Source organism: Seriola lalandi, unplaced genomic scaffold, assembly GCF_002814215.2.
Source record: "Seriola lalandi dorsalis isolate HSWRI2012SDOR001 ecotype SW California unplaced genomic scaffold, Sedor1 jcf7180002054566, whole genome shotgun sequence".
NCBI classification, from domain to species: domain Eukaryota; kingdom Metazoa; phylum Chordata; class Actinopteri; order Carangiformes; family Carangidae; genus Seriola; species Seriola lalandi.
The window spans coordinates 400,373-420,650 of NW_019525119.1; the positions used below are offsets into that span (position 1 = coordinate 400,373).

The 20,278-nt window shown below is 41.3% G+C and overlaps 3 protein-coding genes across 3 annotated transcripts; all 3 read right to left on the minus strand.

Moving 5' to 3' along the window:
• Nucleotides 1–86: 86 nt before the first annotated feature.
• On the minus strand, nucleotides 87–4,345 carry dr1 (down-regulator of transcription 1). The gene is made up of 3 exons (XM_023416516.2): nucleotides 3,450–4,345; nucleotides 3,151–3,314; nucleotides 87–1,286 (listed from the first exon to the last, which is right to left on the minus strand). The coding sequence occupies exons 1-3, from the start codon at nucleotides 3,667–3,669 to the stop codon at nucleotides 1,140–1,142; spliced, it is 531 nt and encodes a 176-aa protein (XP_023272284.1). The 5' UTR covers nucleotides 3,670–4,345; the 3' UTR covers nucleotides 87–1,139.
• A 595-nt stretch (nucleotides 4,346–4,940) lies between these two features.
• Nucleotides 4,941–8,448, minus strand: LOC111662602 (retinol dehydrogenase 8). The gene is made up of 6 exons (XM_023416514.2): nucleotides 8,115–8,448; nucleotides 6,652–6,813; nucleotides 6,306–6,485; nucleotides 6,128–6,221; nucleotides 5,458–5,641; nucleotides 4,941–5,328 (listed from the first exon to the last, which is right to left on the minus strand). Exons 1-6 carry the CDS (start codon nucleotides 8,209–8,211, stop codon nucleotides 5,089–5,091), a joined length of 957 nt encoding a protein of 318 aa, XP_023272282.1. The 5' UTR covers nucleotides 8,212–8,448; the 3' UTR covers nucleotides 4,941–5,088.
• Nucleotides 8,449–8,544: 96 nt separating this feature from the next.
• Nucleotides 8,545–16,312, minus strand: scinla (scinderin like a). Its single transcript, XM_023416505.2, has 17 exons — nucleotides 16,156–16,312; nucleotides 14,739–14,932; nucleotides 14,460–14,614; nucleotides 13,243–13,404; nucleotides 12,997–13,146; nucleotides 12,754–12,843; nucleotides 12,530–12,662; nucleotides 12,234–12,322; nucleotides 11,913–12,128; nucleotides 11,692–11,825; nucleotides 10,763–10,853; nucleotides 10,180–10,350; nucleotides 9,905–10,079; nucleotides 9,701–9,816; nucleotides 9,520–9,597; nucleotides 9,361–9,421; nucleotides 8,545–9,277 (listed from the first exon to the last, which is right to left on the minus strand). Exons 2-17 carry the CDS (start codon nucleotides 14,917–14,919, stop codon nucleotides 9,108–9,110), a joined length of 2,172 nt encoding a protein of 723 aa, XP_023272273.1. The 5' UTR covers nucleotides 14,920–14,932; nucleotides 16,156–16,312; the 3' UTR covers nucleotides 8,545–9,107.
• Between the last annotated feature and the right edge of the window lie 3,966 nt (nucleotides 16,313–20,278).

Genomic DNA, 20,278 nt, shown 5'->3' on the forward strand with positions numbered 1-20,278 from the left:
TCAGCAATCACTGTCAAACAGAGCGTGTGCAGGAGGAATGGTGGGTGTAACCATTATGTGTTTAGATTTTAAAAAATTTCAAACAATTGTCTATAAAACACAATTCCTTTATTGCTTAAAGAATACAAGTTTGAAGTATGTGTATCACAACTAGGTTACTTGCCTTTACACTGAGGACTGACCACAGTCACAATGCAAATGTTTGATACTGCACCCGTGCAGAGGGGAAATAACAAATTCAGCCTGAATATCAAAGCATCTTACAAAGTCATAGGTTGATAATCCTTAACAGACCTGGAGTCAGCAACAAGAATTACATTAGCACCTACACCTTTAAAATACACTAAGTCTGGGCTGTTAGTCTGTCCTCTGTCTTTGGTTCTATGAGACAAAAATATTCTGTTTCTGAAAGGTGCAGCTAATGAGCAATACTGTGTGTGGTTCAAGGTAGAAGAGTATGCAACATAAAATATTTGACTGAGCTAAAATTAAGCTAAATGTCAATTTATTCCTCTACTTGACAAAAACAATTCCAATATTCACAAGCGCTCAAATCATCCTCTGTTGAACAAATATACCAAGACGGGGTGAAGAAAACCCTTCCTGTAAAAATGACCATCAAACCACAAGAAACGAGGAATTGACATCTCTGAAATTATTCCAAACCAGTTCTCCTAAACCACCAAAGTGATCCAGTAAAATGGATAACAAAAGTAAGCTATTGAGCGAACACTTGCAGCATTATCACTGAAATTCACCGACTAATCCCAGGCAACGGCTGCCTTCAGGGTGTCCACAACACATCCAGATTTCTACAAATTACTCACAACATAAGATCAAGACAAAATTTAACAGAAGCAATTAGAAAAAAAGGGGGGAGATGAGACTAATCAAAAACTTCATCAACAGCCTCTCAATCCAAATCATTTGCAGGTACTGTTATATGAATGGGTGGCAATCTTCAAATCCCCCTCCATCATTCTCTTCACTGTCCATTCCAAATGTGCATTTCCCATGTTTCACTGATGTATACCAGCTGTGAAACACGCATCACGTCTCTGCCTATGACAGTACTGGGAGATTTGTGTGCCAACACTGTCCCAGGAAGGGAGTTGGACAAGTTGAACGGCGTCCTGGGATCACATGTCATCCTCTTCGTCTTCATCCTGAGAGGAACCGGCCTGCTGGGCGGCGCTGGCAGATGCTGCCGCCATCTGTGCCTGCTGGGCGGCCTGCTGCATCTGCAACCACTCCTGCTGGGCAAGCTCTGCCTGCTGCTGCCGTGCCTGCAGTTACAGTCAAACCAAAACAGGGACATAGCTATTAACTTTATTTATCCCACAACTGGGAAATTCATTTATCACAGCAGAAAAATAAACATCTATAGAACAAACATCTATGGAAATATACAACAAAAATATACCAAATATACACTAATAAATACAATATACATAATACACACGATATGTACATGAAAAAGTGCAAGTTTGCACATAGTCAGGAAGAGCAGGAGTTGTGGAGTCTGACAGCTGCTGGAATGAAGGACCTGCGGAACCTCTCCTTCTTACAGCGAGGATGTAAAAGTCTGCTGCTGAAGAAGCTACTCAGAGACCCTACAGTGTCATGCAGAGGGTGAGAGGTATTGTTCATGATGGATGTCAGCTTAGCTAACATCCTCTTGTCACCTACTTCCTCAATGGAGTATAGGGGGGGGCAGCCCACGACAGAGCTCGCTTTCCGGATCAGTTTGTTGAGCCTCTGCCTATGCCTGTCAGTGCTGCCCCCTCTCCAGCAGACCACAGCGAAGTAGATGGCTGAGGCCATCACAGAGTCATAGAAGGTCCTGAGGAGAGCCCCACACACGCCAAAGGACCTCAGTCTCCTCAGCAGGTGAAGGCGACTCCGACCCTTCTTATAGAGAGCGTGGGTGTTGGTGGACCAGTCCAGTTTGTTGTTGAGGTGAACCCCCAGGAACTTGTAGTTCTCCACCACCTCGATGTCCAGTCCCTGGATGTTCACTGGTAATGGTCCACTCCCACACTTTCCAACTTCACTCTGAGCAGTGGCGGCAGGATTGTGTTGAAAGCACTAGAAAAGTCAAAAAACATGACCCTCACAGTGATCCCACTGTCCTCCAGGTGTAGCAGTGATCTATGCAGTAGGTAGATCACTGCATCGTCCACCCCAACACTAGGCCGGTAAGCAAACTGCAGGGGGTCCAGCTGTGTGCTCACCAGTGGTCTCACGTGACTCAGGATGATCCTCTCCAAAGTCTTCTTTGAAGAGCTTTTTAGGCAATTAAAAAGGATCCTGGTGGTGATATCTGAGGTTTGATTAGAACTTGAAGATATTATGCCATTCTTCTAACAGGCATGAGAAAAAAACATGAGGGTTTTATGCAATACATTACTGAGGCAGGTGTGGCATACCATAGAGGACATGCTAAAAGGTTAGTGTTCAACATTAATAATCAACATCATAATAATTAGAATAGTTGTCTTAATAACTATGGCCAAGTTGCCGTTCCAATTCTCCACACACTGTTATCTAAGTTTTCTATAAAAATATGAAAGTGAAAGCATGTCACAATTCAGCAAACAGATACAGCATATGACTGAGTCCACCTATTTAACATCTATCTTCATGTATTACACTACAGTTCCAGCACAACACTTGGTCAGACCGTATTTTTGTTTTAATTTTTTTTTCATTATACCATCATGAGTTATTCATTGACCTCTTTATTGTATCTGATGTACCTTTCACTTATTGATCATACATCTGCATGTTTAAATGTCTGCTTCCTCCCCTGTTTGTAAACAAAACTTTAACCTACTATATAAACTTTTTTATCTAGTTGTGTAGAAGGGGTGATCAAACAAAAAAGTGTTTCAAATACTCTCAATGGAAAAACTCATATTAAAGCATGTTTTTACCCCTTCAATTACACAGACACCAATATTGCAATCTTACAATACGCCACATATAGCTACCACCCAATTATCCTATTGTTATTGTGGGTACTGAAACTATCATACTAGATTAAACCATATAGTGATCCCCAGTTCCTGAACATGAGATGTACAGTAACTTCAACACATGAAGAGCTGCAGACTTGTGTGTAACTTGTATTTTTTTTTATAAACATACCTTGGCAAATAATTCCTGTTGTTGTCTGAGGAGCTCTTCCTCTGGGATGCCCAGGTTCTCAAGTCGAGAGCTGGCCTTCCTCCTTTTCAGAGCCACAGTTTTACACTCCTGCAGGACGTCTTTCACCTCGGTGATGTATGATGCGAAACCGAGGCTTTCAAGGGCTGTGGTGTGAAAACAAGAGATGAAAGCGAAAAAATGACTCCATGTGGTTTAAGACTCTTGGCGTGGAGCCGGACACACCCCCTCCTCTACAACTTAGTGTATTCGCTGTTGAGCAAACTTGGACCAGGACTCACCGTTGATGACATGCTCAGGAGATATGGTTTTCTTGTCTGACTTGTTGCATATTTCATTGGCTTCCGAAGATATGAGGTGTATGAACTCTGTGCAACAGTTAACCACGAGCTCCCTGGCGTCGTTAGCCACTCGTACGTTAGGGAGAGTTTCTTTAATCATCTTGTTGATAGCTGCCCTGGGGATCGTGAGGTCGTCGTCGTTTCCAGAGGAAGAAGCCATCGTGGCAGGAAAAATGATCACAAACCAGATAAATGAAAACTCCGATCCTTGGCTGAGTGGTGGCAAAAGTTAGCACACGTTGACACCCTAACCCTTAATGAAGATAACGGGGTCAATACAACGTAAACACCGACTTAAATGTCATCAAGCCAAGAGACGTTTCCTCAAAGTTAGCCGGCTGCCTAGCTTGCCAACTAAGCTAACAGCTAAGTTTATTCGTTAAAGCGGACTTAGTGGAGTTCCTACACAGTGCTGCTTCTGAACGGAATGAGGCCGACAATGAGAAGTCCGAGAAACGTTAAAGCACAAATAAGAAAACACAAAAAACGACGTTGATACTGGAGAATATGCTTAGCTAGCTAGCTAACAAGCTAGCTAGTAGCCGTGGTCCCTGTCGCAAGCAAGCCGCAACCCAGAAGACAAGTGAAAGCGAAGTCTGAGAGCATGGCTAAAGCTAGGCTAACAATGAACTGTCCCTGCCATATGTAGCTAAATAGTTGGCCAGAAAGAGACGACGAGTAGAATAAAGTTGATACAACACAGCGAGTTATTCGTCCTTTCATCCACCAAATATGCCAAACATGTCAAACAATCTTAAAGCTACTAGCGATTCATTTATAATTTTGTATTCTGGACAATGTTAGCTTAGATTTGTCCGGATACAACGTCAAACAAAGAGCCGGATACGGGGTGTCACCAAGAGGTGTTCGAAGTCGCCTAGTTAGCGCTTACTGCCACCTACTGTCCACATAGAGAACTACACCTTTCTATTCCTTTTTATTCTATTTTATTCTATTTAATTGTGCATTATTTTCTGCCTGCACATTAAAAGCTTTGATTTTGTTTAAATAGAAATGTTCCTTAGTAAATGTTTATGAGGTGTGAGGCTCAAATCAAACAACTAAATCCCAGATTAGGCTGTGTGTAAATGGCCCATAATCCACTGTCATAACACAATATGTCTCTGATCAGCATGGTAATTAATGTCTTTAAAAGGTTGCTTTTAAATGTTTACAATGTCTTTTGAAATACATATAACTCCTCAATAAAGTATTTTAATCAACTTAACTATCTAAATGCTTCATCTGACCTTGCTGTTGCCCTTGAAATTCTTTTGCTTACTACTCACATATTGTATAAGATGGGGCTTGGAGGCTTAACGAGGTAAGACAGTTATGGTAGTCAGTTGAATGTTACCAGGATGTGGTTTAAAACCCGCAGCAGGAGCTTACAGACACATATGTGAAAAGAGATTACATAGTCACCATTAGTTATTGCTTTACAGTTTTTTAAATGTGTTTCAGCATTTCATCACAAAGAAGTCTTACAGCTGAAAATAAAGTAAAGGAAAATTACAGGAAACCATGCATGGATGAATTTATCTCACAAAAATAAGAAGGATGAGACATGGACTCTCTGTTATTCTTTGTTCTTGTCCTTTTCCAAGGTAAAACTTTTCCGACTTCTCCAGCGCAGAAGTTTGAGGAAGTTCAGACTGGCGTTGAAGACTTTGTCATGTTCAAACACCATTTTGTAAAATGTGTCGATTGGGAGGTCGCCATTGGGGTCAGCGTACTTGAGTGTGGTCATAGGGGTGTAAAGAGTGTTGGTCTGATGACGAAAAGGCGGATTCTCCATGGTGATGATCTTGAATGTGTGCTAGGAGAAAAAACACACAACAAACATAAAACAGAGGTATAGAATATGCTCACTAATTTATGTCAGTTGCAGTGTAGTAAAGACAAAATAATATATGATGGCTGGATTTTGTTTGTAGATGAACAGTACCTCTGCTACATCGTCTGCAGACTGCCCAAGGGTTTCAAAGATTTGTTTGTAGTTCTTCAAGTAAATGTTTGTGAACATGTCAGCAGTCACTTTGTCAGCTTTGCTGAGATCTGTTTTCAAGCCCTCATCATAGACCTTACGCTCAAACTCTGTTATCACTGGACCTGGCTCTATCAGGCTGATACTGAGGAAAGAAGAAGAAGAATGTCAGTGCAAACATAATCATATCGTCCCAATAAGAAACTGAAGGGCAGCAGGCTGAATGCTTCAGAGCTAATATTATTTTTAATACACTGTAATTGAACATTTTGTGTTAAGTAAATGCCCCAGTGCCTCAGTTCCTATTTGTAACCCCCCTGCAGAGCTCTTCACTTTGACATTCGGTTACTGAATGATGCTGTGTTTGGACTTGCCCCAAACCAGGGTGTGCTGTGGTTAGACGTGACATATTTTGCCTGGAATATTTTCCCCTCACTGGTGAGACAATGGATAATGGTAGCTCTTGTTGTGCAATAAGAGTGTGCAGATGCTTCAGACATGGATAAGTGCTGGTTTGCAGGCATTTTCATGGTTTTGTGAGCACAATATGGTTCTCACTGAGAAACTAGAACACAATGAAGTAGCAAGTGTCTGTGTTCTGCAGTAGCAGTATAAATAATCTTTATCTTACTTGAGATTAAATCTCAGGGCTTGTACTGCCAAGCTTTCACAAAAGCCTTCCACTGCAAACTTCGACGCTGCATAGATGTCATTGAATAGAATTCCTAAAGCAGAGAAAGAAACAGTTAGGAGATTTTTTGTCACTATGAATAAGTGCTCTAATGATACACAGGAAGAACTATCCTTACCCTGAATACCCATGACACTGCTAATGACCACAATATGGCCTTTTTTCCTCCTCTTCATGTCAGGGAGGATTTCCTTCAGCAACCGCACGAGCCCAAAGAAGTTGGTATCCATGACAGACCTCATGTCATCAATTGACTGACACTCGATTGGTCCAATCATACCCATCCCAGCATTACTTACTGTGAGAGGAAGCCAAGCATGGCAAGAAATGTTATCAAGGTATGTACAGCACAATTGCAATGTATTGGAAAAATGTGCATATATGCAAAACAATACTCATTAAAGGCCGCGGTTGAAGAACGAATAATCTTTCTGAACGCACTGAACCAAATGATGCAGACGTACTGAGAATGTCCACCCTGCGCTCAGGCAGACTGTCCACACAGGCTTTGATGGAGTCCTCGTTACATACGTCCAGCTGTTTGATCTCCATGGTCCTGCCCAGAGTCCGACCTGCTGCCTCAACCAGCGCCTCACCCTTACTCAGGTTCCTCATGGTGGCGTAGACTATGACAAACAAAATTAATTTGAGGCAGTGATTTTGTTTACCACTTAGATGCAGAGGCGCTGGTGCAATGAAAGTCTACCAAAGTACATCAGACACTGATTCTTAAATAGCAAGTCCGCCATTACAAATTTATAACACATTTTTCTAACTTACCCGTCATGGTATCTCTGCTGCCACACCAATACAATGGACATGATAGAATTCAGTTTTTAAAGTTCAATGCACTGAAAAATGACAAAACCTTTTTCCAGAAACAATGTCCCAAAGACCTCGGGACTATTTCTTTCATAGGAAGTAGTCCCGTTGAAGAACTGTTGACAGTGTGGTGTGTGGATTATCCAAAGTGATTAGGACATAATTTCTGGAAAGAGGTGTTACTGGTGCCAGCACAAGTTTCACGTGTGAAAAACCAAACCAAAAAATTCTGCAAAATTACTTATTTAAGGTGGAAATGTGCGCAGTACAAAAGCATAGTGTTCAAGAGCAATACATTTTGCTGTCACGTTACTGCTGACTAATAGTCTTATTAAAGTCACTTGTTTACCCACCATCTTTATTTTTGATCAAAGTTTTGGTTAAACAAGGGACTGCACAGAAATTATTTGGGTGTGGATGGCAGCTGAACCCTATGGTCCGCTTTTTTAAAAGGACCTCCCCAACTTTACCGAAATTGCCAACAGAACCTAACTTTGACTTACAAAACACAAAACACTGTAACAGCCTCCCCTAATATCTCCAAATAATATATCAGCAGTTGATCCAACTTGTTGAATAATAACTTTATCTGTGCTAAAGATAAAGAATTGAAAATGGTGTATTATTTGAATCTGAACATGTAAATGGAACAATAATTTTCCATCAAATCCATCAAATTTCCCATTGGAGATTATGGCAAACGGATGAATTAAGAGCGCACCCAAGTACTACAGCCACTCTATTTTTAAACCAAGAGCAACTAAGTTATTACCACCAGTGACTAAATGAATAGGTTCAGGCAGCAGCTCTGTGTTCAAGGAAAGGATGAAATCTTGTGTGAGAAAATGTTAAAAGACCCCATCATATCCTTCCAAAAACTTCTTCAATAAAAAGAAAACCTATATTGCAAACTCTCCCCATTTGACCTCCCCTCTTTTCACAATCTAATACTTGTGCCACACCGACACCTTAAAGTGCAATTTTTCTTTCTTTTCATTCGATTTTTGCTCCTCCCTCTATTTTCACACCAGCTATACAGTTTCAGTAACGGATTGTCAACCACAGCAAGTTTCAACAAAGCTTTTTAAAAACATGGCAAATTTACCCATGAACCTCTTCTTCTCATCTTTTGCGATGCGGGTAGCCAAGGCAAGGCCAATCCCAGAGGAGCAGCCTGTGATGAGTACCACCTTCTGGTTCATTGTGCCTGGTTATAGTGTTTGTCTTGCAGATCCAGCGGCAGAGAATGAAAGAGGACAAAAGAGGAGCAGTAAGAGGTGACACGAAGGCACTTTTAAAGCCCACTCCTTAATCCACAGGTCTGCAACTCAGCAGAAGCCTTGTGCACATGGCCTGGAGATTACCATCAAGCATGGCCAACACACGGTGCTGAATAGCAGTGAGGATTTAGGATAATCATAACAAGTTTATTGTGGCAGTGAGTCGTGAGATCTGGAAAAAATGGTCAAAGACTCGATGGCAAAAGCTGCATGTTCTGGTTTGAATGAAAACCAATGCAATCAGAAAAAGACCACTTTCAAAAAAGGTGATGCTTTATTTAAAATTCAGCATTTCTTTATCTAAATTCATCTTTGCAATCGAGGCTGTGAAAGGTACAATTTAAGTAAAAATATACATTATTTTCGTCACAAAGAAATTTGTGTTGTTTAAAATTCCAGCACCTCATATGAAACATAATGCATCAGGGTTTTTTTCAACTGGATCGTAAACAGTTTACCATTTATCGTTTTAATGCACATGAAAGAATGAAAACAAGCTGCAAAGAAAAATCCCAGAAACTTTTCCAGCAAAGGTTCAATTTAATATATTTAAAATTCTGTGAGGGTGCAATAATAAGATCCTGTCTGTGTTCTTATATGACAGTGTGAATGTTATTTCAGACTTTGCCGTGTAATTTCAAATACAGCCTTTGAGATGCTAATTACACCTGTTTTGCAAAATGGGATGACAAATCTTCTAAAGCTCCGTGTATCTCCAAGCTGCCGTCCACCCACACAGAACTTTGAAATTCCAAACCCACCATGAGGATTCAATCTTTTCTGATGTTGTGCCGAAGCTACTGCTTTGTGGTTTTCTACTAATGCTTCTTGATACGGTCCTGTATGCGCTGCAGAACATCTTTGTCCCACATCTTGGGGTCCCAGGCGTGGAACCAGCCGGTGAAGGAGAATGGCTCCTCCCCCTGCTTAATGGTGGTGATGGGGGTACCACGACGACCAGAGGGGTCAGAATTCACATAGTCTTGGGCTGAAAAGGAAAACAAGGATACATTTGTGAACTAGGACTCTTCTGTAATTTCTCCCCATCTCTAATAGCTGTGCTTTTCTTACCGATCTTGAGAGATCCACTTTTCTCAGTCTCATTGGCCTCCGCACCGACCCAAACGAAGATCTGGTGGGAAAGAAATAATCAAACAGCATTTTAGGAATAAGTCAGCAATAAATGAAAACTGAAACTGATCCATTTCATCAAAAGTGAAGACACCATACCTGATCCCAGGTGTCCAAAACCATGACATCATCGATTGCCAGATCCATCTGTGTGAAATCACCTGGCACCTCCTCTGCCTAAAAATTGAGCAGTACACATTTACAAAGTGGCTGTATTAAAAAAAAAAGCCAAAAAATGAATTCTTAATAAATCAAAATAGATAAAAAATGAAATACTTACTATCAGCCTGCCAGTCTTGTTGGAGCAGCCAAACAGTCGAGGAGGCTTAACTGTTTTCTGCAGGGTCCTGGAGGTCTGGTAGTCCTTCTTCCCACCAAGCGCAGCCCAGAAATCAGCTGACGATGAGGAGAAAATGACAGTTTTCCAAAGGAACTATTGTATTGTTATCACGCAGAGATTAAAAGCTCTACTTTGAGCACTCACCCGGCTCCTTGGTCTCCTCCACCTCAGTGGCAGTTCCTCCAAGCAGGCGGGCAACATGCTTAGCTGCTGCCATCTCCCCTGGATTTGCTCCCTTCCCCATCCACAGGATCAGGGACTTGGGTGACTTCAGCACGAAAATATCATTAGTGTTCAGAGAGGAGGCAGTGGGCTCCACCTGGGTCAATGAGAAACAAAGGGAGGGTGAAATGTTGTGAATTGTTAATTATTAAGTGTTGTTAAGTTTATGCTCATTCAGTGTGGTAAGCAACGCTGACCTCAACAGCCCGTGTGGCTTTGGTGGAGCTCTGGCGGATATGGAAGAGCCGTGTAGTGCCAGGCTTGCTCTCACCGCCATGGCGGCATGTCCCACCCAGGTGGATGACCAAAGGTTTGTCCTTGAACAGGCTCACAAGATGAGCGGGTTCTTGGCCCTGAGTGACACGAACCTGCAGAGACACGGCAGTAGCTCAACCTACATGTCTGACGAAGACGGGGGTGATAGCAGTTATGCTAGAATGGCAGGCGTAAGCCACTGAAGGAATAATTTAACAGTTTGGGAAATGCTTATTCCCTTCCTCGCTGAAAGTGAGATAAGAAGATTGATGGTTCTGTCCAGAGGTAAAAAAAAATAAAAAATCCAGCAGCAACATTAACAACTCTAAATTATCACCTGTCTAGCTGATTCCTCATTTCCTGTTTTTATGCTAAGCTAACCAGCCGCTGGCAGTAGCTTCATTTTTAACAGTCAATTATAAGGGTCATCAACTCTTGCCAAGTATTTCTCAAAATGTTGAACTATTCTGTAAGAAAGAAATACCCAAGTATTTTTTTTTTTTTTCACTGTACGAAATATCTTACCTGTGTAGCTACTCCACCCATGGAGTCGTCCAGCTTGACGGTGAGAAAGGCCGAAGCCGTCAGCTCATCCTGAGTGCACTTCTGCCCCTGCCTAAAGACAGCAAAGCCACATCCGTTATGCATTCCAGCTTCACACTAAATTAATTGTGATATTCACAAGAAAGTATGTGAAAGGCAACTTTCTTTCCATCAAGTAGTTATTATTGGTTCAGAGTAAAATGTCTCACTAACTATGGCTTGCCATGAAATTTGGTAAGACAGTTGCGTTCCCCTCAGGTTGTATTGCAGTACCATTTGGGATCCTGTCTTTTTTTTTATCTCACATCATCATCTGGTCAAAATTTCAATCTCTCCAGCATTTTTGGACTATGACTAACTACCTGCAGAAAAAAAAGCATTCCCATCGGCCTCAGCAGTCCTTTATGTTAAGTGTTAATACGCAAATATTGGCATACTAACCTGCTATACCAAGACTACGACCATGGTAAACACTATGCATTCTGAACATCAACATGTTAAGAAATTAGCATGCTGGTGTGTTAGCATTTAGCTCAACTGTGCCTAAGTATAGCCTCAAGGAGCCACTAGCATGTCTGCAGACTAGTCTTCATGGGGTCCAGAAACCAATATTTCTCAGATGTTATTAGGGTTCAAGACATCCGGCCATCCAGATATCTTGTTTGACTACAGCTAAACTATTTACTTCCTCTATTAGTATTCCTGTGTTATTACTTAATATTGTGAACCTGTCTTGTAGAGGGCGTCTCTGTCCTAATCTAGTTTTGAGACCTTTATCATTTTAGTTTAAATTGTGCTCACATGGTGCACATTCCTGATTAAAGGGGGGGTCAGCCGGGGGCCAACAACAAATCTTTGGTCCAGGCCGCCCTAATGGGTAAATCCAACCATGCTGAAAAGGGTGCACCCACCAGGTGTAGATGATATGCTTCCCTCTGCCTCCTGTGTTGTAGGAGTACAGCACCAGGTAACAGTCGCCTCCAAAGAACTGTCCATAAGTGGATGGGTCCACAGGTACTTTGTCACCTCCTTCCACACGCCAAATCTACAAACACCCACAGCTGTCACACCTACATTGACATTTTGAAGGGGTGAATATAAAGCATGAGTGCAACTGGGCTAGTGAACATACCTGGACTTTCCCAGAGCCATCGTCCACCATGCCATGCTGGGCAGCCATGATCTTGTTGCTGTGGAGTGTGGAGGAATCGAAGGGAATCTGCTCCACCTGGGCGATGCTACCGATGGTGTAGGCCTTGCTTGGGCCTGTAGTCTCATCCTTGTCCAGCCAGTTGAAGAAGAACTGCTTAAACAGGGTGGTCTCACCCCCTGCTGGCATGACCTGGATCTGTATATGTCGGAAATAAACAGAAGTGTGCGTGCATATTCATAAACAGCAAGACCAGGACGGATGAAGCTCTGTTAGTAGACTTTGACTACTTGGCCACATTACCTGAGTATTTTTGGGGTAGTTCTTGTCTTTAATGAACTTGTTTGCAGCAGTCAAAGCTGCTCTGCGCTCGTCAGCATTTGCATCCTTTCCTGCAATTTGGGGTGTGGTACAGTGGTTAGAGACTCTCTAAACAAAAATCTATGAATGACTCATTTGTTCTCAGTTGGAGAAGAACCACAGAGTGCAGACTAAGAGCTTGTTGCTATGATAAAACTGAACAATGATAAATACACCAAATAGAGTGTATCCAATGAACAAAAAGGTTGCAGAATTGAACAGATGTGCATGTCTCATACCTTTCCAGACAAATATCTTATTGTCTCCTCCGTTGTCCAAGATGTAGCAGTCGCTGCTGGAGAGCATGTCTTGTTTGAACGGGGTTTTATCAGCCACCATAGTTGTCTTCATGGAGCCAGCGGCATCAGAAATCTAGAAAGAAGAGGGATAAACAAAGCATCATCTAAAGTAAACTTTACTCACAGGAGGTCATTTAAAGGCTGATTATATTTGTGTTATTTACCAAATGGAGAGATGCCTGGCCCTTGTTCTTCTTATCAACAGATACATCATCTGAGCTTCCTGGTGGGAGGTTGGGCATTGCTCCAAGCACCTATAAATAAACAAACCCAACATTAGCCACATCCTTCCCAGCAGGCAAATGAGCCACCAGATAAATTCTTTGACACAGACACTGTCACAAATATTTCCAGAGGTTTCCTAAACAAAACTGTTTTTAAAAGTAAAAAAAAAAAAAAAAGCTCACTTTAATAACATCTTCCGGCTCAGAGCCTTCTTCAATCATGTGTACTTCAGCACGGCCTTTTCGCTCATTGTCGCGGATATCTATGGCCAGCTCAGTGGTTTTCAGGCGCTCAAAGCGATTGCTTTCACTGCCAGACCAGTGGTAGATGTCCTAGGATTTCACAGTGAGCAGCAGAGGAAAACAAGATTAGTTACAGTGAACCGCTGTCTAACATATTTTGGGTATCCAGTCCTAATTCTGGATCACCTTTCCCAAGTCGATGATGAAGCAGTCTCCTTTGTTGAAGCTGGTCCAGGACAAGTCCACCTCTGTGGCTCTGATCATCCGGCGACCTTTAACGTGCAGCAGGCGCTTGACATTTACGTCGTTGGTCACCACATGCTGGAAGCCTGAAGCTATTCCCCCTTTCTGAGACAGCGGCAAAGTCAAGTTGAACAAAGCATTAGAACTATTTGAATAAAAGCTGTATGTTATGTAGATTTCAAAGGATAGCTGTAAAGATTAATATTATTAGACTTTCTTGCCAAGATGAAGGATTAGATTAGATGAAAAGACTGATACCACTCATGTTTGGAGCTACAGCGAGGAGACGGTTGGCTTAGCTTAAACTGGAAACAAGGGGGAACTGCTTACACCGGCTGATATGGCACTTGGTCCGTCGTTTGTTTACTATGCACAAAAACCGAAGGAGTAAACTGTTTTACAGTTTGTTACATGGTGGATCTGTTTCTTGGCAGGCCAATGGAGTCTTGTCATCACCAGATTGTTGACAGGAAACCATCTGCAATTCAAGGAAGTCAGTTGGGCAAGAACCCACAACTTGTCAGTTTTACTGGTTTTTGTATAGATTTCACAAATGAAATGAAATTTAGAGGCACTGGTAGTAGCACTTTTTTTTTTAAACTTTTGGACAAAGTCAGTTTAGCTGTTTTCTCTGTTTCCAGTCTTTAGGGCTAATCTAAGATAACTGTGTCCTGGCTGTAGCTCCATAATCTTTCTCATAAGAAAACAAATGAGTAAATCTGAGGTGTTTATATCTGACTGGATAATTTGCACCAGCTGTGATACAAAAATACAACACAGGCTTGTCTATTTTCCAGTTGGCCACTTCAGATCATGACATCTGCAGCTGTTTGGTGTTTTGGCATTGGCGAGCATGTTCCTGCTCAGCTTGTTTTCTGGATCAAACTCTCCATGGAAACCTTCAGCGGAAAACCTGAGGGAGCAACCAACCAAAGCTCCAAACAATTCCCAAAATAGCACCGTAAGGAGTTCCACTTCCCTTATAAACATACAATACTTAAACAACCACTTTAGCTTAGGTCATAACAACGTTTTCAATTGGTAGCTCAAGACTTGTTTTTGTTGTTTGGTAGGCTACAAAGAAATGACTGAATCTCTTTTGTTTCCTAAAAGGAAATGTGAAAATATCTTTTAAAGGATTTACATGTATCATGTTTCACCTTGTATTTGATGCCGGACCTGAAGTAGCCCTGAAAGGTGACTGACTCTTGGTTTTGATACTCAGAGAACTGTCTTGGGGCTCCTCGCAGGAAATCGTCCAGCTGGGTCATAAAGATGGCGGCAGCGCCCCTCTCATCCTGGGAAGCTTCGTTGCCTATGGTATAACAGATAACGTGGGGGGGAAAAAACACCAAAACAAAACAATGAATGATGATGAGATAAGAGAGTATGGACAGACAAATGTGAGGAATAAGCCAGAGAGAATCTAAATCCCATACCAATCCACGAGTGGATGTTGTAAGAAGGAGCAGGGGTGGTGTAAAGCACTATGTAAGAGTCTCCGGTGAAGAAGTTTCCATGGAGTTGAGAGGGGACAGGTTTTAAATCCAATTTCTCCACCCGCCACACCTGCAGGCCGGGCTTCTTCCCTGCAGCCTCGAACTCTTTGTGGTACGCCATAAGTGCTAAAGGCCTGAGAGGAGACACATCTGTCTTCATTAACAAGTAACTCATCAGATCACAGCAAGGACAACAACTTAATATAAAAAATATATATAAATAAATAAATAAATAATATATATATATATAAATAACCATAATTAATCACAGAGAGTTAGTTTGTGACAGGTTCATACAGGGCTGAAAACAACGATTGATTAAGCAATTTCTTGATCTACAGAAAATTCACTCAACTTAAGTTTTCAAGCATAAATGACAAACATCCTCTAGTTCCAGCGTTTCTTTTTCTTACTGACATTTTATAGACTCAACTCAATGATGAAAATAACCGATTGTTGCTCCGGTTTCATATAAATTTTTATTCTGCCACTGAGACTCCTGAAGTCGGGAAACCGTTCTCATCAAGTTGGATTAGACTGAAGAAAAACTCCCAGAATAAAGAACAACAAGCAGTACAAACATATTGATCCCCACTTTTTAAATTTTTTTTAACATCACCACAGATAGTCCAGATGTTGAGAATCTCAGGAAAATTAACGATGCACATCAAAAGCACTCAACTGCTCCCTCAAGCAGTTTTATCTTTTTATCAGTAATTAATTCAGTAATTAATCTTTCTCCTGTATTTACACTGCATATGTTGCTTAACCTGTAGTACAGGTGGCATGTTATTAACAGACATGTGGTGATATAAAGTGGTGCTAACCACCTGATGTGTCAGGGAGTGCCCTCTCCACTCACTGTCAAACTGCAAAGGAGAGTGTTATGGTATGGTAATTGTATTTTGGGGCATGAAGAGCCACTCCCAACAGACAAAGATAATGCATCTGTTTCAATATGTTATTACTGCCCTGCCATGTTCTGATCTAACACTGATAAAAATTTAAAAAATAGATATGACTTGATATCATGTTCCACAGGAAACAGTCGTTTCCCCCTGTAGTTAAGTGACAGAGTTTCTGGTTATTATCCAATGCCAGGCGAACATAAACAACTTTATTCACGCATTCTTTCATTGTCCTAAATTTGACGTACAATATATCCAAAACTTCTACAATTGTACTGTAAAAAAAAAAAAAAAAAAAAAAAGTTCCTGTCAGTGTAAGTATGCAGTGAATAATTTACTTTCTCAGACGCCAAAATAACCAGTTGCTCCAGAGAGTTTTTCTATCGCGTTAATCATTTTTGCAGAAACATGCAATAGGCCCGTGCAAATGATTAACAATTTTCCATTACCTGGTGCGGACAGAAGACAGATGTTGGATGTGAAGAAGGTGAAACTGCTGCTCTCTCAGGTTTTCCGCCCAGGATGTGTGCGCTCAGCTCTGCTATATAAGCTGCAGAAAACATCCGCGTTCCGGCCAAGAGGCGTGTTCCTCCCGAACCAGCCCACTCTGCTCAAAGTCTACATAACCAACACCCTGCATGCAGCCACGAATTAAGATATGTACATAACGACACAATACTTAGTTAAGAGTGAAACCTTAGAGTTGGCATATGCTTCTCCACGGAGGGAAATCCAGTGAATGAAATGATAGAAAAACTCAAAACAACAGAAAACTGGGCAAGACTAGTTATTTACGAAGTGCTCTGCTATTTTGGTATTTGTATTCTCCTGCTCTACTTCAGTATATTTCCTTAATCTGCTACTTCACCACACTTTCTGCGCTACTAGAGTTAGCCCCACCTCCACCGGCCTCAACATGAATGCTTAGAAGTTGATGCATCATTGACTGGCAACTGATCCAATAAGATACTAAAATAACACTCACATGTGTCATTTTTCTTAGTTTTAGTTTTGTACTTTCAGAACATTTGAGTGATTTTTGCTTGAGTAGATCTGATCTGAATGCTTCTTCCACCAAAGCAAAAATCCATCATGATGCATTCATGAACAGTCAGTGCATGCAGCTTTTATAAATGAAAGATGGTTCATATGATGTAATTCTGAAATCACCTGGGGGTATTTATGATCTGCAGAGGGGGAAAAAAATGAAAACCATATCAGCACTGTTATCTTTTTCATCATACAATTCGTAGTAGCCTACTATAGGTAAATAACAAAAAAAAAACTAATTTTAGACAGGATTGTAAGTGTAGGAAACAGACAAATCAGAGCTTTAACATTGATGCCTGACTTACACAAGATATATGAGAATGTAAATGTTAGTTTTATGTCAGAAATTAAATGTAATGAAGCAACATGTGTCCGTTCTATAATCATTACATTAGTGAACTGGTTCTAATATGAACTGTTGACTCCTCTGCTTCCTCAGTCCCAGAGTGGATCTGTAGTGTCAAGACCAGCAGCCATCTCCTGGGAGTCATTAATCCTGTGTGAACTGTGCAAAACACTCGACTTATGTGGTTGCACAGTTGATTTGGTAATTGCGTTGTTGTTTTTTAGCATGTGTTTGGAGCGGCCGGAGTCTGTGACCACTCTGACTCCCATGTGTCAACGTGACAGAAAGGGAAAGCATAAATCTCCCCTCTGAGCCGCCACTTCAGGTTAGGGCTGGGTCCATCACTCCTACTGTTAGAGCTGCATCAGCACATTCTGCCTTGTTGTGTAGTGTACACACAACACACACATTCCCTGTCTGGAACATACCACTGTGCCTCCACAAGACTAAACACATACACAAGCGCATGCACGCGCACACACACACACACACACACACACACACACACACACACACACACACACACACACGCACTCACACACACACACACACACACGCAATCCTAGCATGGTGGTTGAACACAAAGGCTGCCAACTACAGGCAACTTGTTCTAACTTGAAAATTAGTATTGCATAACTGTGAAGGATACTAGCGGCCATCATAGCCTACAGGGCCATAAAATTTCACATGAAGACACAAGCAGCCCTCTGCAGTGTTTTTTCAGAAGTCTGATACCGAGGCTTCTCCCTGGTTGGACAAGGGATACGTGAAAATTGTCTGCAGATGTGTCCCAGTTTTAATTTCCTGCCACAGCACTTGCTCATGAAGAAGATCTTTTGCAGCTGTTAAAGGGAATTTACTTGCCACCAGTCTTGATCGTTGCTAATTCATCTGTTTTATCACGCGTTAGATAGGTTTGACTCTTCTAATCTAGATTAAAATAAATTCAGCTTTTTGAAAATACACTTAATTGTTTCTTAGGTGTTATCTTAACACAGGCTGGAAACAGTGGGAAACAGCTAACCTGGCCTCCAAGCATCTCTAAAGCTCACAAATCTACATGTCTGTCCATTAAATACAATTAACGGGCGTTATCGTAGCTCGGCAAAAAGACTGGACTGTTACTTCTGGACAGGCTAGCTTTCCCCCACTTCCAGGCTGCATGCTAAGCTAACTGTGTCCTGACTGTAGCTTTATACAGATATAATCTAGCTCAGAGACAGAAAGCAGATAAGTGTTTTCCCCAAAAATGAACTATTATTTTAAAGCAATATATTTTCTCTAACACATTCATTTGCTGATGAGAAAAAAAGCATAGCAACAGAACTGCTACCGCAAGTAGCAAGTAAAGTTCAGACTTATTTGAAAGAGAAATAAGAGTCTGCTTTTTATTATACATTTAGATGAATATTGTTAAGTAATATTCTTGGCCTATCTGCAATACCCCATAGAGCCCCTTACAACACCCTGTCCTTCATTTAACAAAGTTTACTTTTAATGTATATGGGATTTATTAAGGATACAAGGGAAGGGAACAATAACTTGACTGGAATACTGTATAATGCTGCAGAGGCCGAGGTCGGCTTTCAGGCAGGGTTCACCTGAAGAGTGCAGATGAAGCACAGGTCAGGAGTGGAGCTCTCGTAGGTGTAGATGCATGTGCTGGACCTGCTAGGTACATTGTATATGTTGAGTGGATGTGTTGATCTATGTTACAGTGCCTGAACAAAAACAGAGCGAATTCAGCAATTTATATCAAAAGCCAAAGAAATTAATAGAAATAAATAATAGAAATAAACGAAAGACAGTAGAGAGAGGAAACTGGGGGCAACAGTATGTCACCCAATCTTTCACAAACAAATGTGGGTGCAGTCTGTGAGTGGTGTCAATTTCTCTGTTAGCTTAGTCCATAGTGGCTACATACATCTGTATACATCTGTATCTTCACAAAAAACTCTGCAAACTCTACATTTTATCCTGTTTTAGCTGATACTTAATCAATGCAGGCAAAATCGGTTGTCTGTGCCCCTCGAGGAACGCAGCTTTGGGCTCAGCAGCCTCGTCTACCCATCGCTAATGAACCAGCCCTACTCCCAACTGAGGAATGAGGTGAGCAGCATTGTGATTCCTGCCTTCACCCCCCCCACAATGTGGAGGTTTGTGGTGATAACAGCATCAGAAAATAACAATTAAAATTTCGACACCATCGTTTGTCTCCAAAACCAGCGTCGCTGTTACTCTGGATGGACCTGACCGTGAACCGTTTCCAGGAGAACGACTTTCTACATGTGAAATGCTTGTGCTCTGTGGATTAATCAGAGCAGCAGGGACACTGTTTCTGCAGATGCTGACTTTTATAAATATATTTTTTCAGTGTTGTGAGCACCAGATATGAGATTCCATTAACCTCCACTGTATTGAGGAAGCAGCAGACGTCTCAGAGACTGGACAAAAAATTAAGTGAGTTCTTTCTCAAATAACTCGATTCTCACTAATGAACTTTTCTTTTTTTTAAATCCAGTGATTACAAGGTTGAGATCGCCACATTCATTGTTTTGATGCCTATTTCAGGGCTTTGTGGTTTTAGTGAATGTAAATATTGTAAAACTGTCACAACAAGGACACATCTGTCATAGCTGCGGAAGCATATACAGTATAAACTTAGCACCAACTCACACAATCCGTTCACTCAATCCTCTGAAGTTGTGTCACCAGTGCTGGCGCAATCTTACATGGGTTGTTAACTATGCAACACAAGTACAGAATAATTTGTGTGATGGAGGATGTTATATAATGCTTGTGGCGAATGTGTAGGTGGTGCCTCAAAACTCAAAGGCAACCCTTTAAAAGTCGTCAACGGCCACATTTAACTTGAACAAAGAGTATTATTGGCAGGCAGGCTAACCTGTTTTCTCTCCCTCCTCCTTGCAGTGGAAAAGCGTTGCTGGTGAAGTTAGATGGCATTATTTATAAGTAAATATTTACCTACACAAAGGTGAATGAGGGAACTGCATACAAAGCAAGAAATAAGAGTGATAAAAAAAAAAAACCCTGTGCGGTTAAGTTATTTCAACATAAACACAAAAATGACAGAGGTGAAACCGTCAATATCTAGATGTGGCAAGAATTAAAGGAATGCTTCTAAATTTTGGGAAATACTCAGCCTAACTTAGCCA